At 48.4% G+C, this 27,718-nt stretch overlaps 3 protein-coding genes and 1 long non-coding RNA gene across 10 annotated transcripts; 2 read left to right on the forward strand and 2 right to left on the reverse strand.

Moving 5' to 3' along the window:
• Positions 1 to 1,349: 1,349 nt before the first annotated feature.
• Positions 1,350 to 3,485, reverse strand: LOC148638881 (uncharacterized). Its single transcript, XR_015930922.1, has 2 exons — positions 3,100 to 3,485; positions 1,350 to 2,565 (listed from the first exon to the last, which is right to left on the reverse strand). It is a non-coding gene; the product is annotated as an uncharacterized LOC148638881 (long non-coding RNA).
• Positions 2,475 to 10,062, forward strand: scrn2 (secernin 2). Of its 3 annotated transcripts, XM_088622689.1 has the most exons (10): positions 2,481 to 2,573; positions 2,713 to 2,877; positions 4,220 to 4,398; positions 4,712 to 4,893; positions 5,462 to 5,661; positions 5,876 to 6,091; positions 7,178 to 7,343; positions 7,437 to 7,617; positions 8,669 to 8,837; positions 9,154 to 10,062. In XM_088622689.1, the coding sequence occupies exons 3-9, from the start codon at positions 4,225 to 4,227 to the stop codon at positions 8,825 to 8,827; spliced, it is 1,278 nt and encodes a 425-aa protein (XP_088478815.1). In that variant the 5' UTR covers positions 2,481 to 2,573; positions 2,713 to 2,877; positions 4,220 to 4,224; the 3' UTR covers positions 8,828 to 8,837; positions 9,154 to 10,062. The 3 variants fall into 3 exon arrangements, with proteins under 3 accessions (XP_088478816.1, XP_088478814.1, XP_088478815.1); XM_088622690.1 differs by lacking the exon at positions 2,713 to 2,877 and having other exon boundaries at positions 2,475 to 2,573; positions 8,669 to 8,856; XM_088622688.1 differs by lacking the exon at positions 2,713 to 2,877 and having other exon boundaries at positions 2,475 to 2,573.
• A 118-nt stretch (positions 10,063 to 10,180) lies between these two features.
• Positions 10,181 to 15,820, forward strand: LOC148638883 (leucine-rich repeat-containing protein 46-like). The gene is made up of 8 exons (XM_088622691.1): positions 10,181 to 10,327; positions 10,832 to 10,934; positions 11,879 to 11,987; positions 13,002 to 13,048; positions 13,546 to 13,655; positions 14,013 to 14,082; positions 14,283 to 14,446; positions 14,908 to 15,820. The coding sequence occupies exons 1-8, from the start codon at positions 10,318 to 10,320 to the stop codon at positions 15,567 to 15,569; spliced, it is 1,275 nt and encodes a 424-aa protein (XP_088478817.1). The 5' UTR covers positions 10,181 to 10,317; the 3' UTR covers positions 15,570 to 15,820.
• Positions 15,821 to 16,711: 891 nt separating this feature from the next.
• On the reverse strand, positions 16,712 to 27,601 carry sp2 (sp2 transcription factor). Of its 5 annotated transcripts, none has more exons than XM_088622684.1 (9): positions 27,502 to 27,576; positions 24,907 to 25,224; positions 24,424 to 24,500; positions 21,944 to 22,687; positions 21,497 to 21,715; positions 20,894 to 21,194; positions 20,563 to 20,746; positions 20,166 to 20,359; positions 16,712 to 19,073 (listed from the first exon to the last, which is right to left on the reverse strand). In XM_088622684.1, the coding sequence occupies exons 3-9, from the start codon at positions 24,484 to 24,486 to the stop codon at positions 18,973 to 18,975; spliced, it is 1,806 nt and encodes a 601-aa protein (XP_088478810.1). In that variant the 5' UTR covers positions 24,487 to 24,500; positions 24,907 to 25,224; positions 27,502 to 27,576; the 3' UTR covers positions 16,712 to 18,972. The 5 variants fall into 5 exon arrangements, with proteins under 5 accessions (XP_088478810.1, XP_088478812.1, XP_088478811.1 ...); XM_088622686.1 differs by lacking the exon at positions 27,502 to 27,576 and adding an exon at positions 27,484 to 27,501; XM_088622685.1 differs by lacking the exon at positions 27,502 to 27,576 and adding an exon at positions 26,821 to 27,495.
• Positions 27,602 to 27,718: the final 117 nt, after the last annotated feature.

Consider the following 27,718-nt stretch of genomic DNA (forward strand, 5'->3'; position numbering starts at 1 on the left):
TTAGGTCTCCATGTTTATCCTGAAGTCCACTGGGTTGACTTTCACAGTGCCTTTAAAAAAAAACAATTCTTCTAGCAGAGTGGATATCTACAGGGATTCTTTCTTTAAAACACACTCCATCTGTAATCTGGAAATGAGCACTACACCTTCCACCACAGAGAGGCAACCAGTTAATTTGAGGCTAGAGGTCTGCACTTGAGCTCCAAGCCAAGAACATCCCAACTCTTGAACGAAGTGGAAACTTGTTTCCTTGTTGCGCCTCTCCTGCTGCTGTTGTCTCTTTCTAAACCTGTTTAAAAACAGGTCTGCGAAGATCATCAATGATGGTCATCAGACAGTGAGTAAGCTCATGTTATGCTATTCTGTAACAAATATCAAACCTATATTCTCACAATCAGGCACACGCACTGAGCCAGACATTGTTTAGAGCTCAGACACCTAATGTTATCAAATTAGACTAGGTCAGGCCAGAAGACTGATTTAGCACATATGAAAAGTGCGGAATTCAACACGGACTTCCTAATGGGTTATAGACGGCAGTGCCCTGCTGCTGCCCCAGGCCAAGCGCATGGAGAGCCCAGCCTTGTGTCTGCGCTGAGTCACCTGCTCACCTCAGAGCTGCTCTTTCTGTCAACACGTTTAATGAGCAGTGCTTCTCAGAAGGAAGCTGCTCTCACCTACACTCTCCCATCTCGCCTTTTTGTGGGAACAAGTACAGATACATAGACTATGACATCAACATGTCTATTTAAACCTGATCTGTAAGATTTGGTTTAACATGCACAGATGGTTTATATAAACCATATAAAAATGAATATAAAATGAGATTGTGAAGAAGTATTGTCTTCAGTAATTTCAGCATTGGGATCCACCTTACTAAGGCTGAAGTCCTTAGGTTTCAGTTTTGCAATCATTCGGAGCAGTCCCTCCAGTCACGGTCCGGTGGGGTGGGGAGACCGTCCAGCACACTGAAAAAGTCTTATCTTTATTCTGTTACTAACAGCGTCAAAAGAACGCTGTGTATACATATATTTGTAAAAAAAATAGAATTATGATAAATATAATATTATAGCACAGTGGTGGGCATTGCTGCCCTGCAGCACTGGGGCCCTGGGTACAATTACAGACCTGGGGTGCTGTCTGTGTGGAGTTTGTATGTTCTCCCCATGTTTCCTCCTACAGTCCAAAGCCATGCTGGGGGTTAACTGGCTTCTGAAACAATTGGCCCTGGTGTGTGTTTCTGTCTGCATGTGTCTCCCATCCAGGGTGCACCCTGCCTTGCACTTGCTGCTTGCTGGCATAGGGGCTGGCTCCCCTGCAACCCTGAATTGGATAAAGCAGTTAGAAAATGGATGGATGGTAATTTATTATTATTATCACATAGTGATGAAAAGGAATATTTCTGGCATTGAATCAGTCTATTCTTGACTGACCGAGGTACAATGGGGGTGAATTTGACTGTTGCATAAACACTACAGGAGCCTCTTTCTCTGAGAAAATGAATCAAGAAAAACGAAGTATTCAACATGCCCCTCATATCAAGACAGCAGCATGTGGGTGCCCATGATGGAGGCTGGGCTCTGGCGGTACAGTACCGCTGGTTTGTTCGGAACCAGCAATTTCTGCGCTGTTTGAAGCTACAGGAGAACAGGGCCCATCGACGCCAGGACACGACCCGTGACGACACAGACCTGCGGCATCATTGTGATCTTTACTTGCTGGACTTGAGCCCCATAGGGGAGTGTGGGGCTTCTGGGACCAGGGACCGCGCATGCTGGTCCGAGCTGTATGGCAGGAATGGAGCTGGGTTTCACAGACATAGAAACCCAGACAGGCTGAGTGAAACGAAGCACAAACCTATTTTGTGTCTGTTCAATACTGTTCAATACAATGTCAATGACTCGCTCAGTTTTCTGACAATAACGTTGTAAATTTGTTGCCGCTCTAAGCGATAAGTTTCTTTTGTCCTTAAACATAAAGAGCTTAACCTTTCTCTAACGGAACGCACGTCTTTGCAGACAGAACAGGCCACAATGGTGAGCGCCTGCCACCTAGCGGCCACAATGAAAGACACATAAAAAAACGATTGTGTGGAGGAGAGGATCCAGAAATGTTTCACAAAACAAATGAAATGTTTTAGATTCACCGAGATGTTTCTATGTAGCTTAAAATGTGGCTTCGGTATAGTGTCCATATATCACCCAGCGGTCCTTTTTACAGAGTGGTTCTAGAATGGCATTTCGCTTCAGTTCGCTTCTTCAGGAAAGGATAATGTAATTAAATTAATAATTTGTATCTGAATGTGAAAAACTCTCCTGAACCTGACAATGAGCAGTCTGCTGAAGTCAGGCATAAATCGTGATGATGATGATGATGATAATAATTAATAATCGTCTCCAAGCGTTCACATTTTTACCTCGCTCCTCCTGCAGCAATTCCTAACATGTCCACGGCGCGGCGCTGTTTGTTTCTGTGGGCGCATCATCTGATCCAGAATCTGCCAGATAAGCAGCGCCAGTAGCTGAGCTGCTGTGTCCGTGACAGAACGGTATTCAGCCCCGAGCTCTGCCAAGGTAAGAATTTACTGTGAACAAGCGATTAGCACAAGGACATTCATATGGGTGTGTCCACACAGCCACACCACTGATCCGAAATTCGTTTTGCTCGCCGCCTGTGGTTCCGCGTTGAATTTAATGTCAGTTTATATTCTAGGCTTGCATGCACAGCTGATACAAGGTGTAATCTCCCGGCCACAGCAATGCCACGGGCAGTGGGTAAACCCACGCAGGCCTGTCTGTTTTGACCGCTGTCTGTGGAAGGCCGCCTCGGCAGCACACGAACCAGGAACTGGGATCAATCAGATCGTAGTCTGACAAGGTTAGCGATTGTCAAACTGCCGGCAGGATACGGAGAACGTCGCAGCAGCCCAGTCACTGTTTTTTGTGTCAGACAGCAGAATATTGGACCTGCTTCGGGTATTCATGTGCAAATTACCGACTCTCACAGGCACACGCACAGTATCGGGTTTTTTAAAAAAAATGATATATAGACACCTTAAATTCCGTAGATCTGAGAACGAACTCGTCCGATACGGCGCACCTGCACAGATGGTAGTCCCGGCTCCGGCGGCGCGCCTTGAAACATTTTGCCCGTGATGACTGGAGAGACGGAAGTGGCTGAGGGGTTGATCTAACGACCGGGGCAGTTTTCTGCAGCCCTCATTGGTTTTAGGCTCACGTGACTCGGGTGATCCCTTGTCAACCCTTATAACTGTAATGGAGCCGATCCTGGACCGGAACCCGGGTCTCGGCAGGTCGCCGAGACTCACCTCAGCGCCACTCGAACCGGTGGCCAGAGACACTCTGTCAGGCCTTTTCAGACCAGACCCGCTGGCATGGGAGACGGCCTTTAATCAGCTATTCCCGGGAGAAATTCTCTTTTCTGTCCTGGTCCGGGTGTGGACTGATCCTTGTGTCTCTTACTTTCCAAATGAATACATTCCTTTGAGTTCTTACACAGCTGTTACCCAACTGTGAGAGAGGTGGTCATGCATAGGTACAAAAATGACTACTATTTCATAGTGCTTGTCTAAGAATCCTGAAACTCACATTTTTTTCTTTAAACATTTAGTGGTTTTGTACTGATATTTTGTTTGAACATGTCAACAGGGGTAGAAAAATTAAATCTCCAAATGCAAGTTCTCTAATTCCCAGCACGGGAGTTTTGAACAGTTTGAAGTCTGAATGGAGTTTGGAACTGTATCCAATAATAAAGCAGTTAAGGCAGTTAGTCTATTCAATAAATATCTCTTTAATATAATATAATATATCTCTTTATTTGTTTGTTGGTAAGATTTTGTTTTTCTTTTCATTGGTAATTTTTCTGCTTTTTGTATGGGAGCTGTGCCCTGCTGGGTTAGACACTGGCCTCGGTGTAGAGGTGTCCTCTGGTTCTGCACTTGTCTTTGTCCTCATGAGGCTGAAGTCAGGAGAGAAAACACGTCTGCTCCTCTTGCAGCCTTGCAGAGCTTTACTGCCACAGACCACAGCAGAAAGATATACAGGCCTAATTTGCAGGTCTGCAATGTTTTACTGAGACCTAGTGCAACAGTCTGTTCCAAAGAGTTTGCGGGCTCAGCGTTTGTATGTTACTGCAGTAGGGAGGGTCGGGGGTCGCAGGTCGCAGGTCAGGGCGTCAGCTGCTTGTGCTGCTCTTGCAGGTGTCATGGCCGACGGTCCCGCTGCGCCACCCTGCTCCTGTGACTGTTTCGTGTCGCTGCCGCCCGGCTCGCAGCGCGATGAGGTCATTTTCGGCAAGAACTCGGACCGGCCGAGCGATGAGGTGCAGGAGGTGGTCTACTTCCCTGCCGCCTCCCACCCTCCTGGGTCAAAGGTGGAGGTGAGCAGAGTGGGGGAGGGGTTTCGGGGGCCATGCCCCTGCCGTGACATCACCAGCCCCCGTCTTGCTTGTCTGCCTGCAGGAGGGGGGTGATCCAGCGGGGAGGCGAAGACCTGGACAGTCCCAGTTACTGCTGGGCCTCCTAGAGCTCTAGCACTGACTGGGAAGCAAGCTGGTGCTGTAGTGCCAGAGCTGTCCCCAGTAGTGTCCCTAGGTTGCTTTTGTAAATATGAGGAGTCTCTACGGTCTTGGGATTTTTGTTACTGTTGTTATGGGCTTTGAGGGAGAGTTGTTCTCGTGTTGATGTCCACAGTGCACATACATCGAGATCCCCCAGGCAGAGTCGACCCACGCTGTGGTGCTGAGCCGGCCGGCCTGGCTGTGGGGTGCCGAGATGGGTGCCAACGAGCATGGCGTCTGCATCGGCAATGAGGCGGTATGGACCAGGGTGCCGGTCAGCGACACAGAAGCCCTGCTTGGCATGGATCTGGTCAGGTGTGTGGTCAGTGTCAACCCTGTGGGCGATTCCAGTTGGCTCTGACACTCAGCAGGCTGATGGGGAAGAGGTGCAGTTTGCTAATGCCCAGAAGTCTGATTCCGAATGGCAGCCTCTTGTACAATAAATCAGAAATCAGACATTTTAAAAATGTACTCAGTACTTCCCAGGCTGTGGTACGAGTGCTGCAGGCAGCAGTGTGGGGAAGTGGGCGGGGCTCGAGACCCTGGTGCAGTGTGGGGGAGTGGGCGGGGTTTGAGACCCTGGGGGAGGTGCTGCTGTCCCCTGAAGCAAGACTTAATTTAGATTGCTCAGCTGTATAAATGAGTATGAAGCCACTTTGTCACTTTGAATAAGGGTGTGAGCTAAATGTATAATATCATTTAAATATCAAGACTATTGTCCTACGATCTACGGATGGTGCTTCGTGATGCACAAAACCACCAGCCAGATACGCTCGGCTGTTTCTGCTCTCATGTGCCTGCTTCGTGCTGCACTATTTTTCTGCCTGGCAGGGCTGGTGGTTTTAATGTGCTGTGTTGTCTGTGCCCACTGTGTGTGCGCCAGGCTGGGCCTGGAGCGAGGGGCGTCGGCCAGGGAAGCTCTGGGCGTGATCACCGCACTCCTGGAGCAGCACGGCCAGGGGGGGCGCTGCAGGGAGGACCCGGCGCTCTTCAGCTACCACAACACCTTCATGCTGGCTGACCGCAGCGAGGCCTGGGTCCTGGAGACAGCCGGGCGGCTGTGGGCAGCACAGAGAGTCACCGGTGAGCGCTTCAGGACGGGGAGAGGGGGTTTACCAAGACGATGTCATTCAGGGAAGTGTAGCACGTCGGCTTTATTCTTCCTAGATTTCCCTGGCAGTTTGGGTGTATTAAAGAGAAGTGTTTAACCTCTCATTGTTACCTGTGACCAACGCAGTCTGTGGGTCTGCCAGAAGGGGAGAACAGCTGTCTTAGTGCGGAGTCTTGTCTCCTGCAGCCGGAGTGAAGAACATCTCCAACCAGCTGACCATCACAACGCAGGTGGACGCCGAGCACCCCGAGCTGCGCCAGGAGGCCCAGGCGCAGGGCTGGTGGAGCGGCGAGGGCGACTTCAGCTTCTCCGGCGCCTTCACCCCCGACGACCCCCCGGCCAGGATGGAGGCAGCCAAGCAGCGGTACCGCGGCGGGACAGAGCTGCTGAGACAGAGGGAGGGTGAGAGCTGGGGCCCAGCTGCAGGCTGGATGGGATCGGGGCGTCCTCCTCGGAGAGCGATGGGAGAGGTGTGGGGGTACAGGGGGTACATTGACAGGGCAGCCCCAGTGCTGAGCAGACGGTGGGGGGGAGTTTGACACCAGAGCAGCTTGTTATTGTCTCCCAGAGCGAGGCTGGATGAAGAAAAACAACCCTCAAGCAAGGCTGCTGTCCCTTACTCACTCGGATTCATTGGCAGACAACCACAAGGGGGCGCTCACCTTTCAGGGTTACAGTAGATATCAAAAGTCTACACATCCTAATTGAACTTGCAGCTTTACCTTATGTAAAGGCTGAAATCAAGACAAATCCTGTCAGACCTTCTTTCACCTTTAATATGATCTTGTAACCAAGAATATTTAAGTGAAAAACAAATGTATCATTTTTAGGAAAAAAATAAAAACCTTTCAATGCTTTGGTTGCATAAATGAGCACACACTTTAACTAACACTTCATGGAAGCACCTTTTGCTTGGATTACAGCAGTGAGTCTGTTTGGACAGGTCGCTATCAACTCAGCACACCTGGGTTTTTCAGTTTTATCCCACTCTTCTCTGCAAAAGAGCTCGAATTCAGTCAAATTGCATGGGGATTTCCTACGCAGAGCCCACATATACACAGTTTATTTTTAATTATTTTTTGCTAAAAATGATCCATTTGTTTTTCACTTAAATATTGTTGGTTACAATATCTCATTAAAAGTGAACAAAAACAAAACCCGAAATTTCAATAAGGGTGTAGAGACTTTTGATCTACACTGTGTATGAAGGCAGGTCCCTTATGCTTACCAAGGGTACTATTTCATTGTGTCGAGTCACGCTGTGACTGTCCTGCAGCCTCTGGTGCTGCAGGGTTTCAAGCTTCTTTTAACAGCCTCCATGCTTATAGACCTGGAAACCATCGAGACTTGATTCCGCTGGGCTGTGAAGAGCTCGGGCCGAATGAGGACCAGAGGCAGTTGGTGTCTGGGGCTGCAGTGAATTTCACTGATCTGTGCTCTGCTGTTGCTCAGCAGGCAGTGAATCTGTGGGCTGTCTCTCTGTTCCAGGCTCTGTGACAGCTGGCGCCATGATGGAGATCCTGAGGGACCGGCCTAGTGGGATCTGCATGGACTCGGGGGGTTTTCGCACCACAGGCAGCATGGTGTCCATTCTGCCCCGGGACCCCCGGCGCCCCTGCGTGCACTTCTTCACCGCGACCCCCGATCCCTCCAGGTCAGTGCGAAGGGACGGCATCTTTCAAGGCGTCCTGTTCTTGACTGAACAGGAAGAGGGTAGAGCCTTAACGATCCCCTAACACCCCGACAGGTCTGTGTTCAAGCCCTTTATCTTCACCGAGCCTGTGACCCCTGTGCCGCGGGTCAGCTCTCCACAATTTGGTGCTGCCGACCCGGCCAGGACTCAACCGCGCTTCCAGAGCCGAGTGGACAGGAGGCACGAGCTGTACCGAGCACACGAGGCAGCTCTGTCTGCCATAGAGGCCGACCCGGTGAGGAGCGGGGTGTGTGTTCTGTGGCGCTGGGGGTGAGAGAGGAGCAGTGTGTGTGTTCTGCCGTGCTGGGGGTGAGAGAGGAGCAGTGTGTGTGTTCTGCTGTGCTGGGGGTGAGAGAGGAGCAGTGTGTGTGTTCTGCGGCGCTGGGGGTGAGAGAGGAGCAGTGTGTGTGTTCTGCTGTGCTGGGGGTGAGAGAGGAGCAGTGTGTGTTCTGTGGTGCTGGGGGTGAGAGAGGAGCAGTGTGTGTGTTCTGCTGTGCTGGGGGTGAGAGAGGAGCAGTGTGTGTGTTCTGCGGCGCTGGGGGTGAGAGAGGAGCAGTGTGTGTGTTCTGCCGTGCTGGGGGTGAGAGAGGAGCAGTGTGTGTGTTCTGCCGTGCTGGGGGTGAGAAAGGAGCAGTGTGTGTGTTCTGCCGTGCTGGGGGTGAGAGAGGAGCAGTGTGTGTGTTCTGCCGTGCTGGGGGTGAGAGAGGAGCAGTGTGTGTGTTCTGCCGTGCTGGGGGTGAGAGAGGAGCAGTGTGTGTGTTCTGTGGTGCTGGGGGTGAGAGAGGAGCAGTGTGTGTGTTCTGTGGTGCTGGGGGTGAGAGGGTGAGAGAGGAGCAGTGTGTGTGTTCTGTGGTGCTGGGGGTGAGAGAGGAGCAGTGTGTGTTCTGTGGTGCTGGGGGTGAGAGAGGAGCAGTGTGTGTGTTCTGCCGTGCTGGGGGTGAGAGAGGAGCAGTGTGTGTGTTCTGCTGTGCTGGGGGTGAGAGAGGAGCAGTGTGTGTTCTGTGGTGCTGGGGGTGAGAGAGGAGCAGTGTGTGTGTTCTGCTGTGCTGGGGGTGAGAGAGGAGCAGTGTGTGTGTTCTGCGGCGCTGGGGGTGAGAGAGGAGCAGTGTGTGTGTTCTGCTGTGCTGGGGGTGAGAGAGGAGCAGTGTGTGTGTTCTGCGCGCTGGGGGTGAGAGAGGAGCAGTGTGTGTGTTCTGCTGTGCTGGGGGTGAGAGAGGAGCAGTGTGTGTGTTCTGCTGTGCTGGGGGTGAGAGGGATGTTGATATCCGCCTCTCTCTCTCTGGCAGGACTGGGGTTCTCAGCTTCAGGAGACCCTGCGTGATCTGGAGCAGCAGGGCCTCAGTGACATCACCATGATACTGCAGGAGGGGGGCGGACTGGGGGAGGAGGAGCTGGGCGATCTGTTCTTCGACTGCGTGGACACCGAGATGAAGTTCTACCAGTGAGGGGGCGCAGGTATAGTCCAGCAGCGCAGGTGATACCACCTGTCACCCCTCCTGTTCTCTCTAAGGGAGTAGTTTTAAAGCTGGACACTGCTCCCTTAACTTGCATGAGGTGTTCTGACATTGAACTATGTTATACTGGAAAATATGAAAGTCTAGGAACACCAAATAGTAAAACTAAGGGGAAACTTGCCTCAAATCAATTGCCTGAAATCACTATTATAAAACTGAAAGAAAACGAATGCAGATAGTTCTAGACAGAGCAAGATCTGCAATGTGCTGTTGGCTGTTGCAGCTTTTTCAGCTGTTATTATTTTATTCTCTTTCAGTGCCCCCTGATGGAGTATTACAGCCCTGCAGCTCTGGGACACGGACTTCAGACAGCACCATTGATCCACAGCCTGAATAGCATTCCCAGTACATACACAATTACCAGCACAGCCAAGCAGAGACAGTTAGAGGCAGGGGTAGAATCTTCTTATCCAGTGCAGCAAGCAGAAGCCTGTTTCTAAGTGTTAGCAATTAACAGCATCAAAAGGACCCAGCGAATGCAAGCCTGTCTTTTAATATGATACATCTGTTGTGGATATTTAATACACCTGTAGCATATGGCTGAGCTGTAGGATGTGTGATTCTTCCTCAGTGGGTAAAAATCTGATACCTTTTCAGATCTAGAAGTTGGGGGTTTTCTTTTCCCCTATAAACAGTCTCTCTGTAGCCACACTGTTGTCACCACCTGTCCCCCAGAAGCAGGAGCACTGATGGGCAGGGAGATCTGTGCTTCTGCTGGCCTGCTGCATCACTCAAGCTCCATCCCATCCAGAATAATACAAAACTCTGGGGATAAGAAAATGTGAAATGCCACCAAGAACATTGTGGGTGGAGAGTTATTCCAGCACATAGGTGTGTTCATATAGGTCTGACTGGCTCCCCCTGCTGGTGGTGCTGTTGTGCAACTTGTGCATCGTGCTTCACTTTTCTGTATCAACACATATGAAAATATGAAACACAGGGTTCCAGAGACCTAACAATGTGTCCTAAGGTTTCCAGTCCTTAACATCACGTCAAGGCTTCTTCATCAAGAAAACAACCATGTGAACTTTAATCCTGAGCATTGTGATGTGTCAGTGGTAGTCTGCAGTGTGTAGTTAATTCATTTGCTCTGCCCTGCTGTCCAGACAACATCCCTAGTTGGAACATCTGTGCAACAAACAAATAAAGTACAGCTTGTGCAAGAAGCAACGTGTGTCTGTCTTCATGTCAGGTTCATGTCAGGCAGGGGGAACAGCTTTCTTGACCACAGTGCCTGATGTTCCCCAACACTTTTACAATCCATTTTTCTGTCCATCCCCTGGACCTGCCGAGCCACACGGTGGCGCTGCTGTTTTTTCTCAAGGTGTGGAATCTATCTGAACGTGAAGCGCTCCGACCTGTATCCTAGCAACCGGAGCATTTAGGCCTGCGGCTTCTTCACAGACACCAGCCCACCCGTCATGGAAGGAGGTATGATATAATAGTTTTATTTTCTCGTTAAGTGTGTAATTAAGAATTGTGCAAAGTGGAGTCGATACATGAATATACTTCTGGAAACGTCTACAGCTCAGAACACAGGAAGCCTGATACAAGCGTGTTTTAGAACTAAAGTTCTTTTTTTTGCTTGACATAAGAGAAATATCACTTAGCGTAGTTTTATGATAACAGTCGAGCACTCTGTATATACTTATAAAATAAATGCTTAAAATGTTTTAAATGTAAAAAAACGAACGGATGTCGTTCAGTGTGAAAGCACACAGGCTCTGTGCATCTGTGACTTTTCCATATAAACTGTAAGAATCGATGACAGCACAAGCGCATTTCGGAAGGGACTACAAATTTCCGAGGGGATGCCGAGTTGGACACGAAGCCGGAATCTACTCTATTTCCAGACATGATAGGGCTTGTTTTGGTAAGTGCAGCACAGGGATACCGGATCTCAGGGAGCCTCGCAGTGACTCTCAGTCCCCGCAGATCGCAGCGGGAGAGAAGCGGACAAGCAGGTCTACATATCGGCGGCTCTGATCGCCGAGCGCCACCTGAGCGAGCGCCCGGCCCCCCGCTGCAGCCGGGACCTGTGAGTACAGCGCCTCCGCCAGGGGGCGGCAGAGAGCCGCTTCTCTGGCCACGACGAAATGTTCTTACTTTTTATTCTAATGAAAACGTCTGAAAAGGAAACTTAGAAAATATATATTTTTTCTTTTGAAAAACTCAGCTAAATAAAGTTATTTTTATTTTTTGGGAGATTTTTTTAATGTATAATATAATTTTATCGTGTACTATTTAGGAAACACAAAAGTTGTCCAACAGCAGAATTCTTTTGTTTATAATCTTATATATAATCAGTCTATAATACACAACAGAAGCATAAAGAAAGTGGGGGAAAGCTGTAGAAAAATGACTTTAAAACCAAAAGTAACATTAAGTTGTTAATCAGAAACGTAAGTGAAAAGACAGGTGTTTAATAAAGTGTAGTGGGCAAATGTGCTGTGCACAGGACATCTCTGGGTGGAGTCTGGTCTTCATCGTAGTAAGATGGTCTCATTTGTAAGATCAAAGATAAGGAAGTGGACTATGCTCCAGCAATAAATCAATAAAATGATCAAAACTTGCCCATTCAGGCAACTATAGCAAAAAACTTTATCTGTTCAAAACAACAAATCGAAACATTTATTTTCTGTTTGTATGTGCAGGTTGTAATAGAGTCGGTGTAGACCGCACTGTGGAACAGAGTCTGGCAGGTATCTGCCATTGCACATGCGATCTGTACAAAACTTTTAGAACAGTCTACCAAGATAAATCCATTTCAGATATACAAATGTGATGCCCAGGCCAAAAGAAACACATAGATCCAAGCATCTGGGAAGACTCTCTGTGCACACCTGCTTCTGTCTGAGGACTGTGCTGTGTACTGGAACAGCTCACAGCTTCCCAGCTTGTGGAGAGAGATATTGTTCCATAAGGAAATACGAGGCAGCATGACTGCAGCAACACTGCAGTGACAGCTTGGCTGTGTTTCAGGATGGAGGCTTTGCAAGACCTGGAGACAGTGCGCCTGGACAGGGAGAGCATCAGTGCCATTGGGAACCTGGAGTGCTTGGGGCTCGTACGTAGCCTGTACCTGCAGCAGGTGAGGGGCTGGGGCATGGCCTGTACCTGCAGCAGGTGAGGGGCTGGGGCATGGCCTGTACCTGCAGCAGGTGAGGGGCTGGGGCATGGCCTGTACCTGCAGCAGGTGAGGGGCTGGGGCATGGCCTCTACCTGCAGCAGGTGAGGGGCGGTGACGTGGCCTGTACCTGCAGCAGGTGAGGGGCGGTGACGTGGCCTGTACCTGCAGCAGGTGAGGGGCGGTGACGTGGCCTGTACCTGCAGCAGGTGAGGGGCGGTGACGTGGCCTGTACCTGCAGCAGGTGATGGGCTCGTGCATGGCCTGTACCTGCAGCAGGTGATGGGCTCGTGCATGGCCTGTACCTACAGCAGGTGAGGGGCTCGTGCATGGCCTGTACCTACAGCAGGTGAGGGGCTCGTGCATGGCCTGTACCTGCAGCAGGTGAGGGGCTAGGGCATGGCCTGTACCTGCAGCAGGTGAGGGGCGGTGACGTGACCTGTACCTGCAGCAGATGAGGGACGGTGACGTGGCCTGTACCTGCAGCAGGTGAGGGGCTCATGCGTAGCCTCTACCTGCAGCAGGTGAGGGGCGGTGACGTTGCCTCTACCTGCAGCAGGTGAGGGGCGGTGACGTGGCCTCTACCTGCAGCAGGTGAGGGGCTCGTGCGTGGCCTGTACCTCTGCAGTGAGGCTTGGGTCTCCTGTCTTCCGGGACTTCCCCTGGATGACCATCTGTTTCCAGTCTAGGAGCCAGCAAGGGTCGCAGGAGAGTCATAGAAATCCCTGGCCTACTTATTCCACCCTACCCATCCATCACCACTGGGGGAATCCCAGTCACAGTAACTGGGCTTGCACAATGTAGTATCAGGAGCACTGTACCAGTGCTGTCAAACACTGCCAAATACCTTACAGTACCATCAGTGAAACGCCACCTGGTCCTTACTAGACCTCATCTCAGTGTTCTGTTTTGGAAACAGTCTCTTCCAATACTACTGCATTAGGTGGGACAGAATAATAATTGGTGTTTGTTTTGCAGAACAATATAAAGAAAATTGAAAACTTGGACTGTTTGTCTAGTTTAAGGTAAGAGTTTATTGGTGGTGCCTTTCATTAGCATTGTAGGAGAATGTTAGTGGGCAGCACTGTCCGTCTGTGGCTCTGGAAGGAAAATATACTCTGTGTATTAACAACAAGCATGGCCTCTGATAACTTTCAGGAAATGGCTAGATGAGGGCAGCATACTGGGGCTACTAATAAGCAGAAGAGTGAGACAGGCCAAATAGTCACCATTCTTGGATATTTCTATACAAGTTAAAAACATCAGATCAGAATGAGATGTTTATCATACACACATCAGTAAATTCTTTACCATAGAACATTGCTAAGACTCATTGCTGGAGAAATCAAAGTTTAAGGCTGTTAATATTTTCCTGTTTTAAGAGAGATCTCCTGCCCTTTTGATCAGCACAAGCACAGACATGTTAAACTGATGAACATTTGTCAAGGCCGTGCTAGTAGGACATCCATTACAAACAGCAGAAAGTTCATCACGCAGACAGAACTTGTTCTCATTCCTCCAGGTTTCTCACCCTTGCCGGCAACAAAATCACAAGGATAGAAAATCTTCAGTGTCTGAAGAGGCTGGGCTTCCTCGACCTCTCCGACAACCTCATCCAGCACTTGGACCTGGGTAAGGAGAGGAGAGGTTTCTGGCACAGGCTGGCGGAGGTAGATAAAGGGGCAGGTCCCCCGTGAGGTCTGGTGATCTCCCCCCTGGGGCAGAGCCCTTCTGCCATGCAGCTCCAGCCCTTTGGTACCTGACTTCACAGCTGCAAGACCCTTAGTCTTCAAATTATGGTGGTGTTTTGTATTTTGGAACTTTGCATTCACTTCTGTTGTTCTGCTAAAAGCTTTACTGAAAAAAAAAACTGTCCTTGAATAAGGGCCCTCAATCCCTCTGGTGCCAAGTTGGGGCCTCTGATAAAAGCCTTTGGCTGCCCGCACTTCCTTTAGTTATCCCATGCCTGTCTTTGGTCTGCCCCTACAGACGGCCTGCCCCAGAGCCTGCTGATCCTGAGCTTAAGGGGCAATCCCTGTGTGGAGCACAGCGGCTACCGGTAAGCCTGGAGTGATGATGGAGATGCACACACTTGTCTCGGTCTGGTCTCATTGGTGGCAGATCTACATACACAACACACGCTAGTCAGCACACGTCTCTGTTAAGGAAACTTCAGATCCCTTTCATTATTGCTGGTGGCTTGTCTCAACCCTAGCTGTGCCAGTGAGCCCTCGGTATCTCGGTTCTGTCGGTCTGTAGGGCAGCTGTGAGGGCTGCGCTGCCGAACCTGAAGGAGCTGGACGGGCAGGAGGTCCCGGGACAGACGGGCATCGAGGAGGACAGCAGTGACCTTGAGGGTGAAGAGGAGGAGGAAGAGGAAGATTACTGCAGTCTCACTCCTTGGTCCCTGGACAGCATACACGGTGAGGCACAGCCTTCAGGGATGTTTGTTCCGTGTCTGTTCCCCTCCTCCCCAGCAGTGAACCCATCCTGATTAATCAAGCGACACTCTGCCTTTTAAAATGATTTAACCATCTCTTTATAATACTGTTTTGCCATTTACAGCATCTTCATTTAAATCCCTTGAATGCTTTTTTATTATTCATAGCTGGAAGTTTATGGACACATAAAAAGACTAATGCAAATCTAAAGGGCCAGTTTGTAAGATACTCAAGCCACATTAAGCCACACAACCATGCTTGTTTTTAAGTTTTAATACAGTCATATATATTAATGTGAACTCAAGACTAGAATATTTTAGTAATTTATTTAGTTCATAAGATAAAAAATAAATGAGTAAATCTACTGCACAGAGCAAAGGATGTGTTTTGGCCGCTCGGGCTCCCTCAGCGGTCTGCTCGAGTCGCGTGTGTGTGTTGTGCAGAGTTCTTCCGGGCGCTGCGGGAGGATATGGCCCGTCGGTCCCGGGGCCGAGTGAGCTGGGCAGCCTCGGAGCATGAGGACCTGCTGCAGGAGCTCCTGGCCCTGAGGAGCAGTGAGGCCACCCCTGCACCCGCAGCCGCAGCCCCCCCAGAGCCGGTGGCCACACCTGCTGCCAGTCAGCACAGCCAGAGCCCAGGCAGCGAGGATCCCAGCAGGAAGAAGTCCACTCCTCCCCTGCAGCCCCCTCGGGGGAGGAAAGACAGGCTGAGCACCACGAAGAGGACACCCAGCTGCACTCGGACTCCTGCGGCAAGGTCAAGCAGCGCAGCAGCAGGCCCTGCCAACACAGCTCCACCCAGGCTGGGCAACACCGCTGCTGAAGCCAGCACCAGAACCAAAAGCATCCCCCCAAACAGAGTGGCTCCTAGCGGACACGCAAGCCCCGCTCCAGGAGTAGGAAAGGCAGGAGGAGGCGCTAGAGCAGGCATCGCCAAAGCGAGCAGGATGTCTGACAGCACCAAGAAACAGAGCACACCGAGTGCTGGAACAACCAGGAAACAGAAGAGCCCAGGGCTGAGTCTGCTCTCTAACATAGCAGTCCCGACCAGCCGACAGATGCTCAGGGGCAGATCCAGCCAGGGGACAGAAGGGACGTTGCTCTGAAACAGGATTTTACTGGAGACTTCAGAGAAATCTAAGGTTTACATTGTTTTACACAAGTATGGATATCAGTTTGTGCTGTCTCAATGTCCTGCCTTAAAGATGGTGCATCACTGTTATCTATTTCAAATTCCCGGGACCGGTCATCATCTCTTATGGCTCTTTGTATTATTTATCATGCAGATGTTGCAATGAAATTAAACCCCTTTTCTTCCCACTGATATTCCTCTCCTCATTAAACTCCACCACTTGCAGGCTGGACTTTTTTTCCTTCTTCTTCCTTGTCCTCTGTTCTATTAGCCTTCCTCTTCTAAGAACCTCCCGACTCCTTCCTCGTCCTCAGCTCTCAGCCCAGACACCCTCCCACGTGGACAATGAGAGCTTCCCGCCACCCCTGCCAACTCCAACTGCCCCCCCCCATGTCACCCTGACCTCTGCAGCGCTGCCCCTCTACCCCAGCGCCTGCACTGCCCTGTCACCGTACACATCAGAGGCACAACTTGCCTCTTGCCCGTCTTCAGTTCCTTTACTCTCCTTCACCTCCTCCCAGCCACAGAAGGGGGCATTCTACGACCCCCCTTGTTTTTGTTTTTCATTCTTAGACTGTACACTCTGATCATTGCTAATTTTAGCGTTTTTCACTTGTGCAGCACTTTCTGTAATCCAGGTCTGTGCTCTTTTATTTTATTTCATTTTAACCGATTCGCCCAACACTTTTGTCCCGTGTACTTACACACTGCAAACTTTCTATATCCTAAGACACTCTGGCCAGACGTGTCCGACACAAATAAAATTATTAACAAGTTTATTTTTTAATGCTATACTTTTACCATTCCACTACAGCTGAATGTTTTCTTGTTTACAGTGGCTTTTTACAATGTAAGAATTGTTACAGTAACTGGGACAGCAGGACCCTCCAGGTTATGATGTAGCCTCCAGTCTATGCTGAGTGAGTACGCAGTTCCCACCAGGCATGACCCAGGAACTACATTATAAACCCTAGGAGCACTACTGTTACCCCTGAAAGAGCTTCCCACTGCCCACTAACAATGAAAGTTATAATGCTTTTAGTTTTTTTTCAAAACACTGAAATCACTCAGCTGCATTGTCAATGGTCGGTCCAAAACCACACTGGAAACAGTGGCAAACAGGCAGCTGTTTTATTAGGGTAGCAACACTATTCTCAATTGGCTGGTAGGAAAGAACAATGAAAAATGAATTAACAACCTGTTGTATAAATTGCAGGAGTGAAAATTAGTTCAGTGACTATATAGTTCAGGGTTTAGTTAGTTGCATTTTATATACAGCGAAATAATTCAAAACACAATATGTAGATTTCCAAGGAAAAAAATAAAGGTAAACAATTTCCCTTACAGTACCATCCTTGTGTATTTATGCAACAGCCTGATGATGGGGATAGAGATCAGTTGTTGATTTAGAATAGAAATATCAGTTTAAGCATGTTCCAGAATTAAACTAGAACTCTTTCATAAAGTGTATTTTCTGTTACAGCCATGAAAATGGAAGCATGTATATTACTTCCTGAATGGTGAAGACACTTGAACCCTACCCTGATTTTATTGACCCTCTTCACAAACAACTGGACACACAGAACCCTGCTGGGTCTATACAGGTGTCTTTACAGTGCAAATAAAAGTACATTTTTATTTAAAGTAAATAAAAGAGCAGTTATAGTCAGAGGAACAGGCTTTGAGAGAGCTTTTCCCACTACAAGTCAGGACTTATTAAAAAGGTTTAAAAATACTAAATATTTTTAAAAAGCAACACCCATCAGTGCTTATGTTTCAGCTCAAGTTGATTTGCATTACTTTTAATAGTTCTGGGCAAGTTTTATTTTAAATCCACTTTTATTGCTTGCACATAACTAAATCTGGTCCCAGTGTTTAATTCCAGCGATTCTCAACACCAGATCTTAGAGCCATTTAACAGCAGCTGACGAACATCTGCTGCCTTTCCTTTTTACAGCTGCACGAGTTGTATATTTATTGAAATCACCATTGAAACAACTCAACTCAGACATCTCACTGCCAAGGGGACTGTGGGAACCCGTAGAGGCGTTAAATGATTCAAGTTTTATTTTTTTAACCACAACCAAGATGAAAACAAAGACTGCATTGAAATCTGAAGCCTTTTCTATTATAGTAAAATCCTTCTCACTGAGCATTGCACAAGAAAGAGCAGACGTGTTCACTGTTTTGAGGACTAGTTAAACCCAGATATAATAAATTAATGTATTTTAAGAAGGACAGGTGTGAGTTAAGTCTGAATAATATTTATTAAGAGGTCAGTGACACCCCCTTCCTTGAGACAACTATAGTTCAAGGACAAACATTTAATAAAACCTAGAATAATACCCACTGAACTGGAAAACTGGCACCAAAAGATTGTAATTGATGTCAGATGCTTATTTCTGAAGGCCTGAGGGACAATCATCTTATTGAAAAAATGTTTACATATACTTAGTGTCCCATATTTCCTTTCAACTGCCTGGAAACTCCCTTCTTGTATTCACTCTGGAGGAAAGTAGTTAAATAGAAAGTCTGTGGCTTCACATCCACTCTGCAGAGAAAGCTTTCTTACCATGTTAGAGAAAAAATAAACCTATAAAAGCAGTTCCTCACAACAGACAATCTCTTTTAATACTGGGTGCAATTCATCTAAGGCAACTTTATATATTGAACAAAGTTTCTCTAAGGTTCTTTTTTTCAGTTTCTCGAAAAAGAAGGAATGAGCTTTACAACATTACACTTCAATTAAACTGTACAGCTTTCTCATCCTTCAAAACCCAGTCAGAACAGCCCGAATGCTCATCATCATTCCGGTCTAACGCCCTATATATATTACAAAAGACAGATTAAAAACAGCATCCTTCAGCCTTTGGCCAGTTGTACGTTTGGGGTGTCAAGTCTTCCTCTTCAGAAAGGACATTAAAAACGACTTTTCCTCTTCTTTGATGAAAAAAAAAAGGTTTTGATCTCATAAGTGTAACATATCAGTTTTGAACTGATTTAAAAAGCATTCTTTAAGAATGCCCCATCTCTGAGCTGAACCCCCGTTTCCCTGCGGGTTCAGGTGCTACAGACACAAAGGCTACTGAAACAGTCCCAGAGTGCACAGTCTGTCCACACTCATGTTCATACATCCAAATGATTTAATAAAAAAGTCAAACATAAGATCTCCAGACCCAGGGAAAGAAAGTGTGCTAGGGTCTCTTGTGGCGCCGGGATGAGTGGGTGTGGGGTCATGGTGCCCACCCAGGACAAGGTCCACAAGGCAAACTAACTCGTCCTCTTCCTGCCACCTCCCCCAGTTCAGTATCAGTTTTTTAAATGTGTGTATATATCAATGCGTAGATATATAAATATACACACGAGTAAAATTACTTTCACAAGTTCTTGGTGTTTATGTGCGTTTTGTAATGCTTAGTGAGATGGTCACTCCGCATGAAGCGCTTCTGACATTGTGCACATTCAAAACGCTTGTCTCCTGCAGAAAAAGACAACAAAAAAATATTTCAATACTGAAAGCACTATTTCAGACATCTCTGCTTTTCACAGAACAGACTTATCATATTCATCAGGTTGGTGTTAAGAATTACACAACTCAATAAAGCACAGGAACAGGAAGAATAACAACAGCACACTGCAGTCTCATCCAAGCACAGTGAACCAGTCGGGGTCATCAGTATTAAAAAAGGATCTTTATTTCTTTGGGTGGGTTTAAGTCATCTGAGTATTGCACTTTGCTCAAGGCTAAAGCAGCTGTGTCCTGCCTGGGATCTGAACCCACAAGCCCTGCCCTTTAGTGCAGACACCTGAACACTGCCAGCCCAAGGTCTGTTATTACATCCTGCTTTTGCCAGCAGTCTCCTAAATTAAAAGACCAGAAGACTAGGTAACCTGCCCAGCCCTGACTTTCCTGACGTTGTTTCCTTCTTACTACCCATTAATTGAACCCGTCTTGAGTCCTAACAAATCAGTCCAGCATTAATGTAGATCGCACTGGAACCTGATTACCATCCAAGCAATAACCCGTCAAACCCAGCCATGTTTTATTCCAAAGCGAATGATAAAGTGTTGTATAATAAACTTCAAGCAAAAACTGCACCAGTTCCTCCATTTGATGATTAATGACCTTTCTGCCCCAAGAGGGACAGGTGAAAACAGCGACGTGGCCTCGGTCTGCTAGCATTTTCTGAGAAGAGCTGGACCCTCAGTCATTGCAAAAAACACACTGCACATGACGATAAGTTCATGTGGCAACTGAAGTGTCTAATGAGGAGTCACCAAGTGAGACAGCATGAAAAGCTGAACAGCCTTTCTTCACTGTGGATGTGCTTATGCTGCAAACACACTGCACAGTGTTCTCTCTGTGATATTGACACTTGTATCACCGTATAGTGCCTTTTCCATGTTGTGAAGACATGGAAATGATTGCTAGTGTTCCTGGTGTGTTGTGGACGATTACCACTTCAGTGTGTTACTGGCTAGGTGTTGTTACTACAGAGCTCTATTACCCAGTGCTGTGACAGCGGTACAGTATGTCTACAGTGGTTTGCACTGAGCCCTGGATGCAGACCTGTGTGTGTCCTGGCGTGCCGCTGAAGTTCGTCACTGCGTGTGAAGCGCTTCCCGCAGAACATCCAGTTACACACGAAGGGTCGTTCTCCCGTGTGCAAGCGAACGTGTGCCCGCAGTAGCGAGGTCTTCCGGAAGGTTTTCTCGCACCCGGGGATGTGACAGATGTGTTTCTTCTTCCCGATGTCCCCTGGCCTGAGGAGACAGTCAGCCAGGGTCACACAGACAAACATGACCACAGAGGGCTGGCACCAGAAAGCATTAAGGTAAGAAATACTGGGAAATGTGAATGCATTACAAAAGAGGAAATTCAAGTGCTAATCCTCAGGACAGTTCCTGGGAGCTCTGTGACATGGAAACGAGGGTTGTTCTCATCGTTGCTAGCAATGGCCACTTGCCTCTTCTCAGCGTCCTTGCAGTTGGGACAGGTGCAGGCCATGCGGCGCTTCTTCTCGCCCGGCTGCCCCTGGATCTCCAGCGCCAGGGTGTGCTCCACCTGGAGTTGGTGGCTCTGCGCCGGGCTCACCCCACTGATCGCCAGCCCGCTTCCCGGGACCGTCTGCACAGTCAGGTGCTGCTGGCCTGAGGGGAGAGACGCACACACCGCCTGAATCACACAGAGCAGGGATGGAAACATCCATACAAACACTCAGCAATCGGAGCCTCACAAGGCGCGCGTGGTTCAAGTCCGTGTTTCTCAGACAGACAGTGGAGCAGCTTAGCCCTTACCGCCTGCGTTGGTGATGGTGACAGGAACGCCCTGCACCTGCACCCCGTTGATATTGATGGTTTGCACTGCCTGCGTTGCAGAGGAGAGCTGGGCTGTGTTGAGGGTGATCAGCCCCCCTGCTGGGGCTATTTTGGGTAGTGTCCTCTCCTTACGTCCTGCAGTCGCCCCCTTCTTGCCACCCGCTGAGGGCAGGCTGGCTGACACACACCCCCCAGCACTCGAGGAGGCTGCTGCTGGGGTGAGTGCGGTCTCCTGTAACTGGACTGCCTGCCACTCCCCTGACGCGGTCTTGATTAGCACCTGGGAAGGGAGCGTTTTACATTACTCTGCGATGTAAAGACTCAGAAATGCATTTTAGTTATCTGAGCTAAGGGTCACTCTCAATTCAGTGGTCACCATCGCAACTCCAGCAAACAACAAACCTGCCTTCGTCCATACTATAATCAAATGGAAACAAAGGGATTTCACATATAAAGTTCTGTATTCCATTAAAGATTGTAAGATTTTAGATGGAAATTGTGCAATTCAAAGATTTCTGGACAATATGGCTGTAACACAATACTGACTTTTAGTATTGTGCAGTAAAGGCAGTGTGAGCACACCTGTGTGGGTTCAGCTGGGGTGACCTGCACACTCGGGGTGGGTTGTCTCTGTGGGACAGGGGGGAGCGTGGCAGAGGCAGCCTGCACCACCTTCAGCGCCTGCGGTGGGATCTGGACCACCTGTGGCTGCTCAGTCTTCGGCTGCACCAGCTGGACCTGCTGCACCACAGCCGGCTGGCCTGAGCCCGGACTCTGCACGATCAGCAGGTTATTGCCTGCCTGGGACACAGCACAGAGCCGGGGTTACACACAGGCACTCAGAGAGGGGGGCTTTGAGAGGCAAATCGCACATGGTCAGTCAATTTCTCACTGAAACTCTTACAGGTCAACTCTGAAGAAGGTATCAGACAAATCAAATTAACGAGAATATTACTCATACATATAGAATATTACAGCACTGGTGCATCACTGTAATTATCACATACCCAGTACTGTAAACAGGCCTACCTGGATGATGTTGTCTGCAGTGGTCTCTATAAGCAGGGTTTCCACCTGTTCAGCTACAGCAACAGAGGGTGGGGGGGGCTGGTGTTGGGGTGCTGCTGCAGCTGCCAGCTTCTTCCGGGATCTGCGTATCAATTTCGCGGGACACACGGGCTCAGGTTCGGCCACGATCTGCGTCGCGGCCTCTGCCCCCGTCACGTTGAGCGGTAGCGTCAGCCCGCCCGGCAGGCGGACGATGTTGGCAGTGCTGTTCTGCCTCTTCTGAGAGGGCTTGATGGCCACCGCCTTCTGCGGTGCAGCGGGAGTGGCAGGGGCAGGCTGCGTGGTGATGATGGCCTGGTTGGTTCCTGGGATGATCTGGATCTGGCTGTGCCCGCTCTGAGGCACTCCGGCCACCTGGATGGTCTGCCCAGCACTCCCAGAAAGCTGCGGCACCACCTGGTACTGGATGTTAGCACTGGGCCGGCCCACCTTGTTGACCACAGCCGGGTTCTGGATGGTGAGCAGCAGTGGAGTGCCCGGATTCGAGGAGCCCAGCCCAGCTGGCAGCTGGATGATGTTGCCCTTGGCCGAAAGGAAGCCAATGTTCTTGGGAGGCGCAGGAGCGATGGGCGCAGGCTTGATGGGCTGCAACCTGCGTGTGGCAGGCTGGGCAGGGGCGGTGCTCACCGGGGCCTGGGCGGCAGGCGGGCCGATCTTGCTGCAGGTGGCTGCCAGGAGGGCCAAGGGAGAGGGCTGGGAGTCCGGCTGAGGAATAAATGTCAAAGATCAGGCAAAGAACGCTGGTGTAGCAGCCAAACACTTTTACTTTCTCCTCCTTAAACAGATAAGAGGATGTGAACTGACTGTGCTGAAGAACGTAATGCAAATACAACTTCAGCTTCTTTAACTATGAAAGTACACAGAAGACACTGCAGAAGGGACATTTATCCACATATATCTATAATGCTTTAGAAGTAATTCACTGAAGTTTATACACAACACTGTACAGAAAAAAGCAGTTCATCATCCCAGGACACTTGTCTCATCAGTGGGTATAAATCACAGCTGTCGACGAGGAACACTCTGATTAATTCCTCTGATCATGCTGAGGGCATTTTTCTTTTGCAACCCCCTTAGCTTTTATTCTACCATGATAAATAAAAATCATTTTTATTAGAAGCATCTACTCTATAGAGGTATTGTCACTACATATTTATTCAGGGCTATACAATACTGTACAAACAGCCTGTAAGTTTGAATCTCATTAATGGTATTGTAAGTGCTAATAGATTCACTGCAAAGCAGACAGTCTTATCCAGGGCAGTGTATACAGTGGTTTACAAGTGACAGGTAGAACAATGCAGAAGCACCGATTCCAATATAATTATATCATAAAGATCTGTGCTGGTTAAATTATGTCTCACATTTGATTAATAACTAGAACCTAATAACAGTATATATATATAGTTCAGGTGGGTAGCTGCGTCAGCATGCGTAGGCTGCAAAGGAACAAGTAATAGGTTTATTCCATGCTGAAAAAAAGAAGAAAGAGAACACAACGTTTCGGCTGTTTCGGAAGGAAGGAGACTCGGAGACCGCTTCAGAGAACACGTCAGGGCTGTGAAGATTAAAGATCTCTCCAAGCCCATTGTTTCTCATTTCACCTCTGACGGCCACGACCACTCTAATCTCTCCGTCTGTGTTCTCAAAGACGGTTTTCCGAACTCATACATCAGAAAGACCACCGAAACTAAAATTATTCTGCAACTAGGATCACACATTCTCCCTTCCCTTAACGACAGATTACTGTTCTTTTAAATTTTCTCCATTCATTGGAAGTTTCATTTCACACCTCTCTGCACCCATTCTGACTTCACACCTCTTGATTGGCCTCTCTTTCTGTCCCCTGCTCCCGCCTCTCACTCCTCCTCCCTCTCAACCTTTGTTCTCCCGCTACTTTACCTTTGCCTACTGCCCTGTCTCTCTCACACCTGAAGAAGGCTCCACGGCCGAAACGTTGTGTTCTCTTTCTTCTTTTTTTCAGCATGGAATAAACCTATTACTTGTTCCTATATATATATATTTTTCATTCATAGATAAACAAAAAAAAAACTAGAAGAAAGTACACAGCCACAGCTCAGATTATGATGATATTTTTTACAGAAATGTTTTATATGGATGGTAAAATTATATACAAAAAGAAACATGTTGTTTTTTCAATACAGCTTGCATTTCTCAAGACTTCTAATTCACAGAGATTAAGATTAAACTCTTAATACCTACCAAACAGAATGAGATATTTTCACTGCTTTTTACGTGTATGTGGTGAAATGTCTAAATATTATTTGAAAATATTTTAAACAATATTTAGAAATGTGAGATGTCTAAATATTCCAAATATGTTCATTAATACATAGCGATGAATGGATTTCTTTGTGCTATTTTTTGGATATTCAGATATATATCAAAACATCATTCATTAGGAAAATGTCTGTGCTTACCTGTGCTGAGGTGGTAGAGGGCTGCAGGTACTCACTGGGACTAACAGCTGCTGTGGCGGCCATACTGTCCTTTTGGTCTGGGAACACACGACACAAACTTACTCAGCTTCCAGTGTAACTCCTGCTCACAACAGATTTTGTAACAAACAGCATCAGTAAATCAGCCATTGCACCTCTTACTTGTGCACTTAACTGTAACCCCAGTCCCTGTCTGTAACCCGATGAAGCCTTTAGCTTCCATAGTCTCAAACATCTGTAACCGCCTTCCAGCACCTCAGGACCCAGCTGTGCAGACTGTACTTTAAAAATAGATACTGCACATTCCAGGAAAACGTGAACAAAAATCCAGATAGGAAACTTGATATATTCATGATATATTTCAGTGTGAAATGGGACATGCTGTCAGGATGAAAACAATACAGTTAGTGCTGAGTACCACTTGCTTCAGTATTAACACGATCCTGGCCGCACTGAAACACAGACCTGCTCAGCTTCGGGACACCTGTTGTGGAAGGTCCTGCCACTCTTCCTGCTGGCTGGTCACTGTGGTCTTCTGCTGAAGGCGACTTGGGTCTCTCAGTTGTTCTACAGCAACACTTGTAGCCTGATCTGGCCTGATCTCAGAAGCTAAGCAAGGCCCGATCTGGTTAGCAATGGGCTGGGAGGCCTCCAAGAAAAACCAGGCAGCTGCTGAAAGTGCTAGTGGCAGGTCTGAAGGTGACGCACTTCCCTCTGGGCTAGAATTTCCAAACCCATGGCCTCGTACGATAACTGGGAAGACTAGTGTGTAGGGTGGCTATCCTTTGGAGAAAATGTAAAATTGAAGTCTTAACTATTTGGTTATTAAAGATCCCGTGGCACTGCTCATAAGAGTAAGGGTGTTAACCCCCATGTCCTGCTTACATGCCTGCTTTCAGTCTTCCTCATTGTGCAGCAATTGAAAAGTATTATTTTGCTACGGACGATTTCTTCCTGCATCACACTTACACATCCCCCGAGCTGCCTTGAAAAATATATCAGTAAGCTCACCACAACGTCTCCGCACACAGTTGAAGAAAACACTTCAGCACCATTAAAGACGGTCACCATTTTGCCTATCAACAGCCTTCGTACATGAAGAGATTTTTCATGAAGATAGAGGGTTATGGTCATTTAGCTAAAGTACAGTACATACTTATTTCCTGGAAGTGGCTGGCCACTGCAGTCAGTTAAACAGAAGGATCAGACGGATGTAATGATGCTTAACAGTGGGGTGATCGTTTGCCTTCCAGTACATGGCCTGTCCATCACACAGCCAGTTCCTGGTTTATGTACACTAGTCTATGGATTACTAAAGCAAATACAGCTTACAATCTCTCACACACAGAATGCCTTCAGTCAAAACAGTAGCAAACAGATGATCTCAATTACTCAGGCAGGGTTACGGTCATATCTTTCACTGATCTTCAGTAGACTAAAATCATGTGTTTCCAAATGGCTATTTATACAGATTCCTAATCAACTCAGTTCTGAATTTTTAATTAAACTCAAATAACAAACACCGAGCACCTGACATTCTTAGGAGAACCTACCACTTGATCTTGCTACCTTGTTATTCCAAATATAACCTATCTGCTTACTTTTTAAAATGTACAAACATTGTGTGTGTGCACAGTGATAAACAACAGGCTTGTAGCATAGGAAACAGGGCAAACTAGTTCTCTGTTCTCTCCCTTTGTTTCTTTCACTTGTCTTAGTCATTTCTGTCATCTTACTGCTCGGTCGGGCAGAGAGGAAATGAAATAACATCTTCAAGAGATTTCTGCAGCTTCCTGTGTTGTGGTAAGAGTGCAGAGCCGAGCCAGATGTACTGCAGCTGCAGCACAGGAGCCCCAGCTCCAGGCACGGGACATTTCTGATAAAGCAAAATAAACTTCACCAGATTGAGACAAGAAAGTAAGAACTCATTTATAGGATTCGATCAGAACACTCTGTAGGGTCTCTTAAAAGCTGTCCCACAGATTTACTCACTTTGTTAGAAATTCATTAATTTCTAGCACCTCACCCTGTGCATCTCAGCCTGAGCAAGTTCTGTTGACCAGTGCTCAGAGAGGCCCAGAAGGGCGTTTCTCTCCTACTCCTAATTTGTGTACAGTGCCTAGGGGGACATGCAAGAGAGGGGATAGTCTCACTGTCCCTGCATCAAACGTCCATGTGGTGCCTGACAGAGGCCGCCCAAGATGAGCTCCAAGTGTGAAGGCATCCTCACCCTATCCACGGTTTATTTCAGACACCTCGCAAAAAAACTCACTGGGGTTAGTAAGGCAGTAGCACGCTAGGCACCCTTGAAACTGCTGGCAGAACTCAATTCTCACTCTGCAGGCAGCAGCCCTCATTTTGCCAAAGACCATGTCGTACCTGCTTCAGAGGCGGGACGGAGCTGCTAATTTAACAAGCTGGGTGTCCGCGTCCCACCGCTGCGCTGAACCGACCCGGCCGGCCGTGGGACTGACGGAGCACCTGGGGCAGGAGCTGTGCCCACCGCCCCCTTGCACCCGAGCACAAGTACCAGACGAAAGCACAACACAGACACGCCACGCACGCCAGAGAACCCACTGGGGTGCCGTCAAAGTGATCGGGAGCCGAAACCGTGTTTCTGGATGCGTCGGCCGAGGTCAGCCCCCGAGGAGGCGCCGGGCCCTTTAAAAGCGTCGCGCCAGGGCTGCAACAGCGCCGCCATCGAGCGCAGGACACTCGGCGGAGCCGCACGGCCGGCGATGGAGCCCGGTACAACACCCACAAGCACAACAAAGAGCGCAGCCCGCCGGCTCCGCGGCCGGGAGAGGGAGAGGCGGCCCCGGCCTGGGGCTCCGGCCGCCACCCGCACGACCGCCCGCGGGCGCTTCCCGAGAAAAACACTCATTCCGTGGAAACTTGAGCGAATAAAACGCAGTTCGCTTTAACCAGCACATAGGTTCTTCCTCTTCTTTCTACCCATTTTAATGCACCCGGGATTAATTTGTATCCGTTTTTGTTACAAATCAATTGTTTTACGAAGTACAATGTAATATAAACACCAACGTTTTAATTCCTACCCACCGCTCATGACGACATTCGCTCTCCGCGAGCCTCCGAGAGGGAGCCAGCGCGCGACACCGCCCGCGCGCGGGGGCCAATCCAGAAGCAGGCGGGAGTCTGACGGACGGCGCGCTTAGCCAATAGCTGGCGGGCATCTCCGTGAATGAAGTACAGTCCAGCCAATAGTTGGGCCAGGACCGTGTGTTTCGTCGATTGACGTCAAACTAGACCAATAGAA

The sequence above is a fragment of the Lepisosteus platostomus genome, chromosome 28 (genome assembly GCF_059453375.1).
Source record: "Lepisosteus platostomus isolate fLepPlt1 chromosome 28, fLepPlt1.hap1, whole genome shotgun sequence".
NCBI lineage: Eukaryota > Metazoa > Chordata > Actinopteri > Semionotiformes > Lepisosteidae > Lepisosteus > Lepisosteus platostomus.

Bases quoted from the DNA above. Each gene is read 5' to 3' on its own strand.
- scrn2 (XM_088622690.1), top strand. From the start codon at position 4,225: ATGGCCGACGGTCCCGCTGCGCCACCCTGCTCCTGTGACTGTTTCGTG. The intron at 5,662-5,875 runs GTGAGCGCTTCA...TGTCTCCTGCAG, and splicing joins GGCAGCACAGAGAGTCACCG to CCGGAGTGAAGAACATCTCC. The intron at 7,344-7,436 runs GTCAGTGCGAAG...ACACCCCGACAG, and splicing joins GCGACCCCCGATCCCTCCAG to GTCTGTGTTCAAGCCCTTTA.
- LOC148638883 (XM_088622691.1), top strand. The intron at 10,935-11,878 runs GTGAGTACAGCG...GCTGTGTTTCAG, and splicing joins CCCCGCTGCAGCCGGGACCT to GATGGAGGCTTTGCAAGACC. The intron at 14,447-14,907 runs GTGAGGCACAGC...TGTGTTGTGCAG, and splicing joins GTCCCTGGACAGCATACACG to AGTTCTTCCGGGCGCTGCGG.
- sp2 (XM_088622682.1), bottom strand. The intron at 21,716-21,943 runs GTAGGCCTGTTT...GCTGTGTCCCAG, and splicing joins CTGCAGACAACATCATCCAG to GCAGGCAATAACCTGCTGAT. The intron at 20,747-20,893 runs GTAAGGGCTAAG...CTCTCCCCTCAG, and splicing joins CACCATCACCAACGCAGGCG to GCCAGCAGCACCTGACTGTG.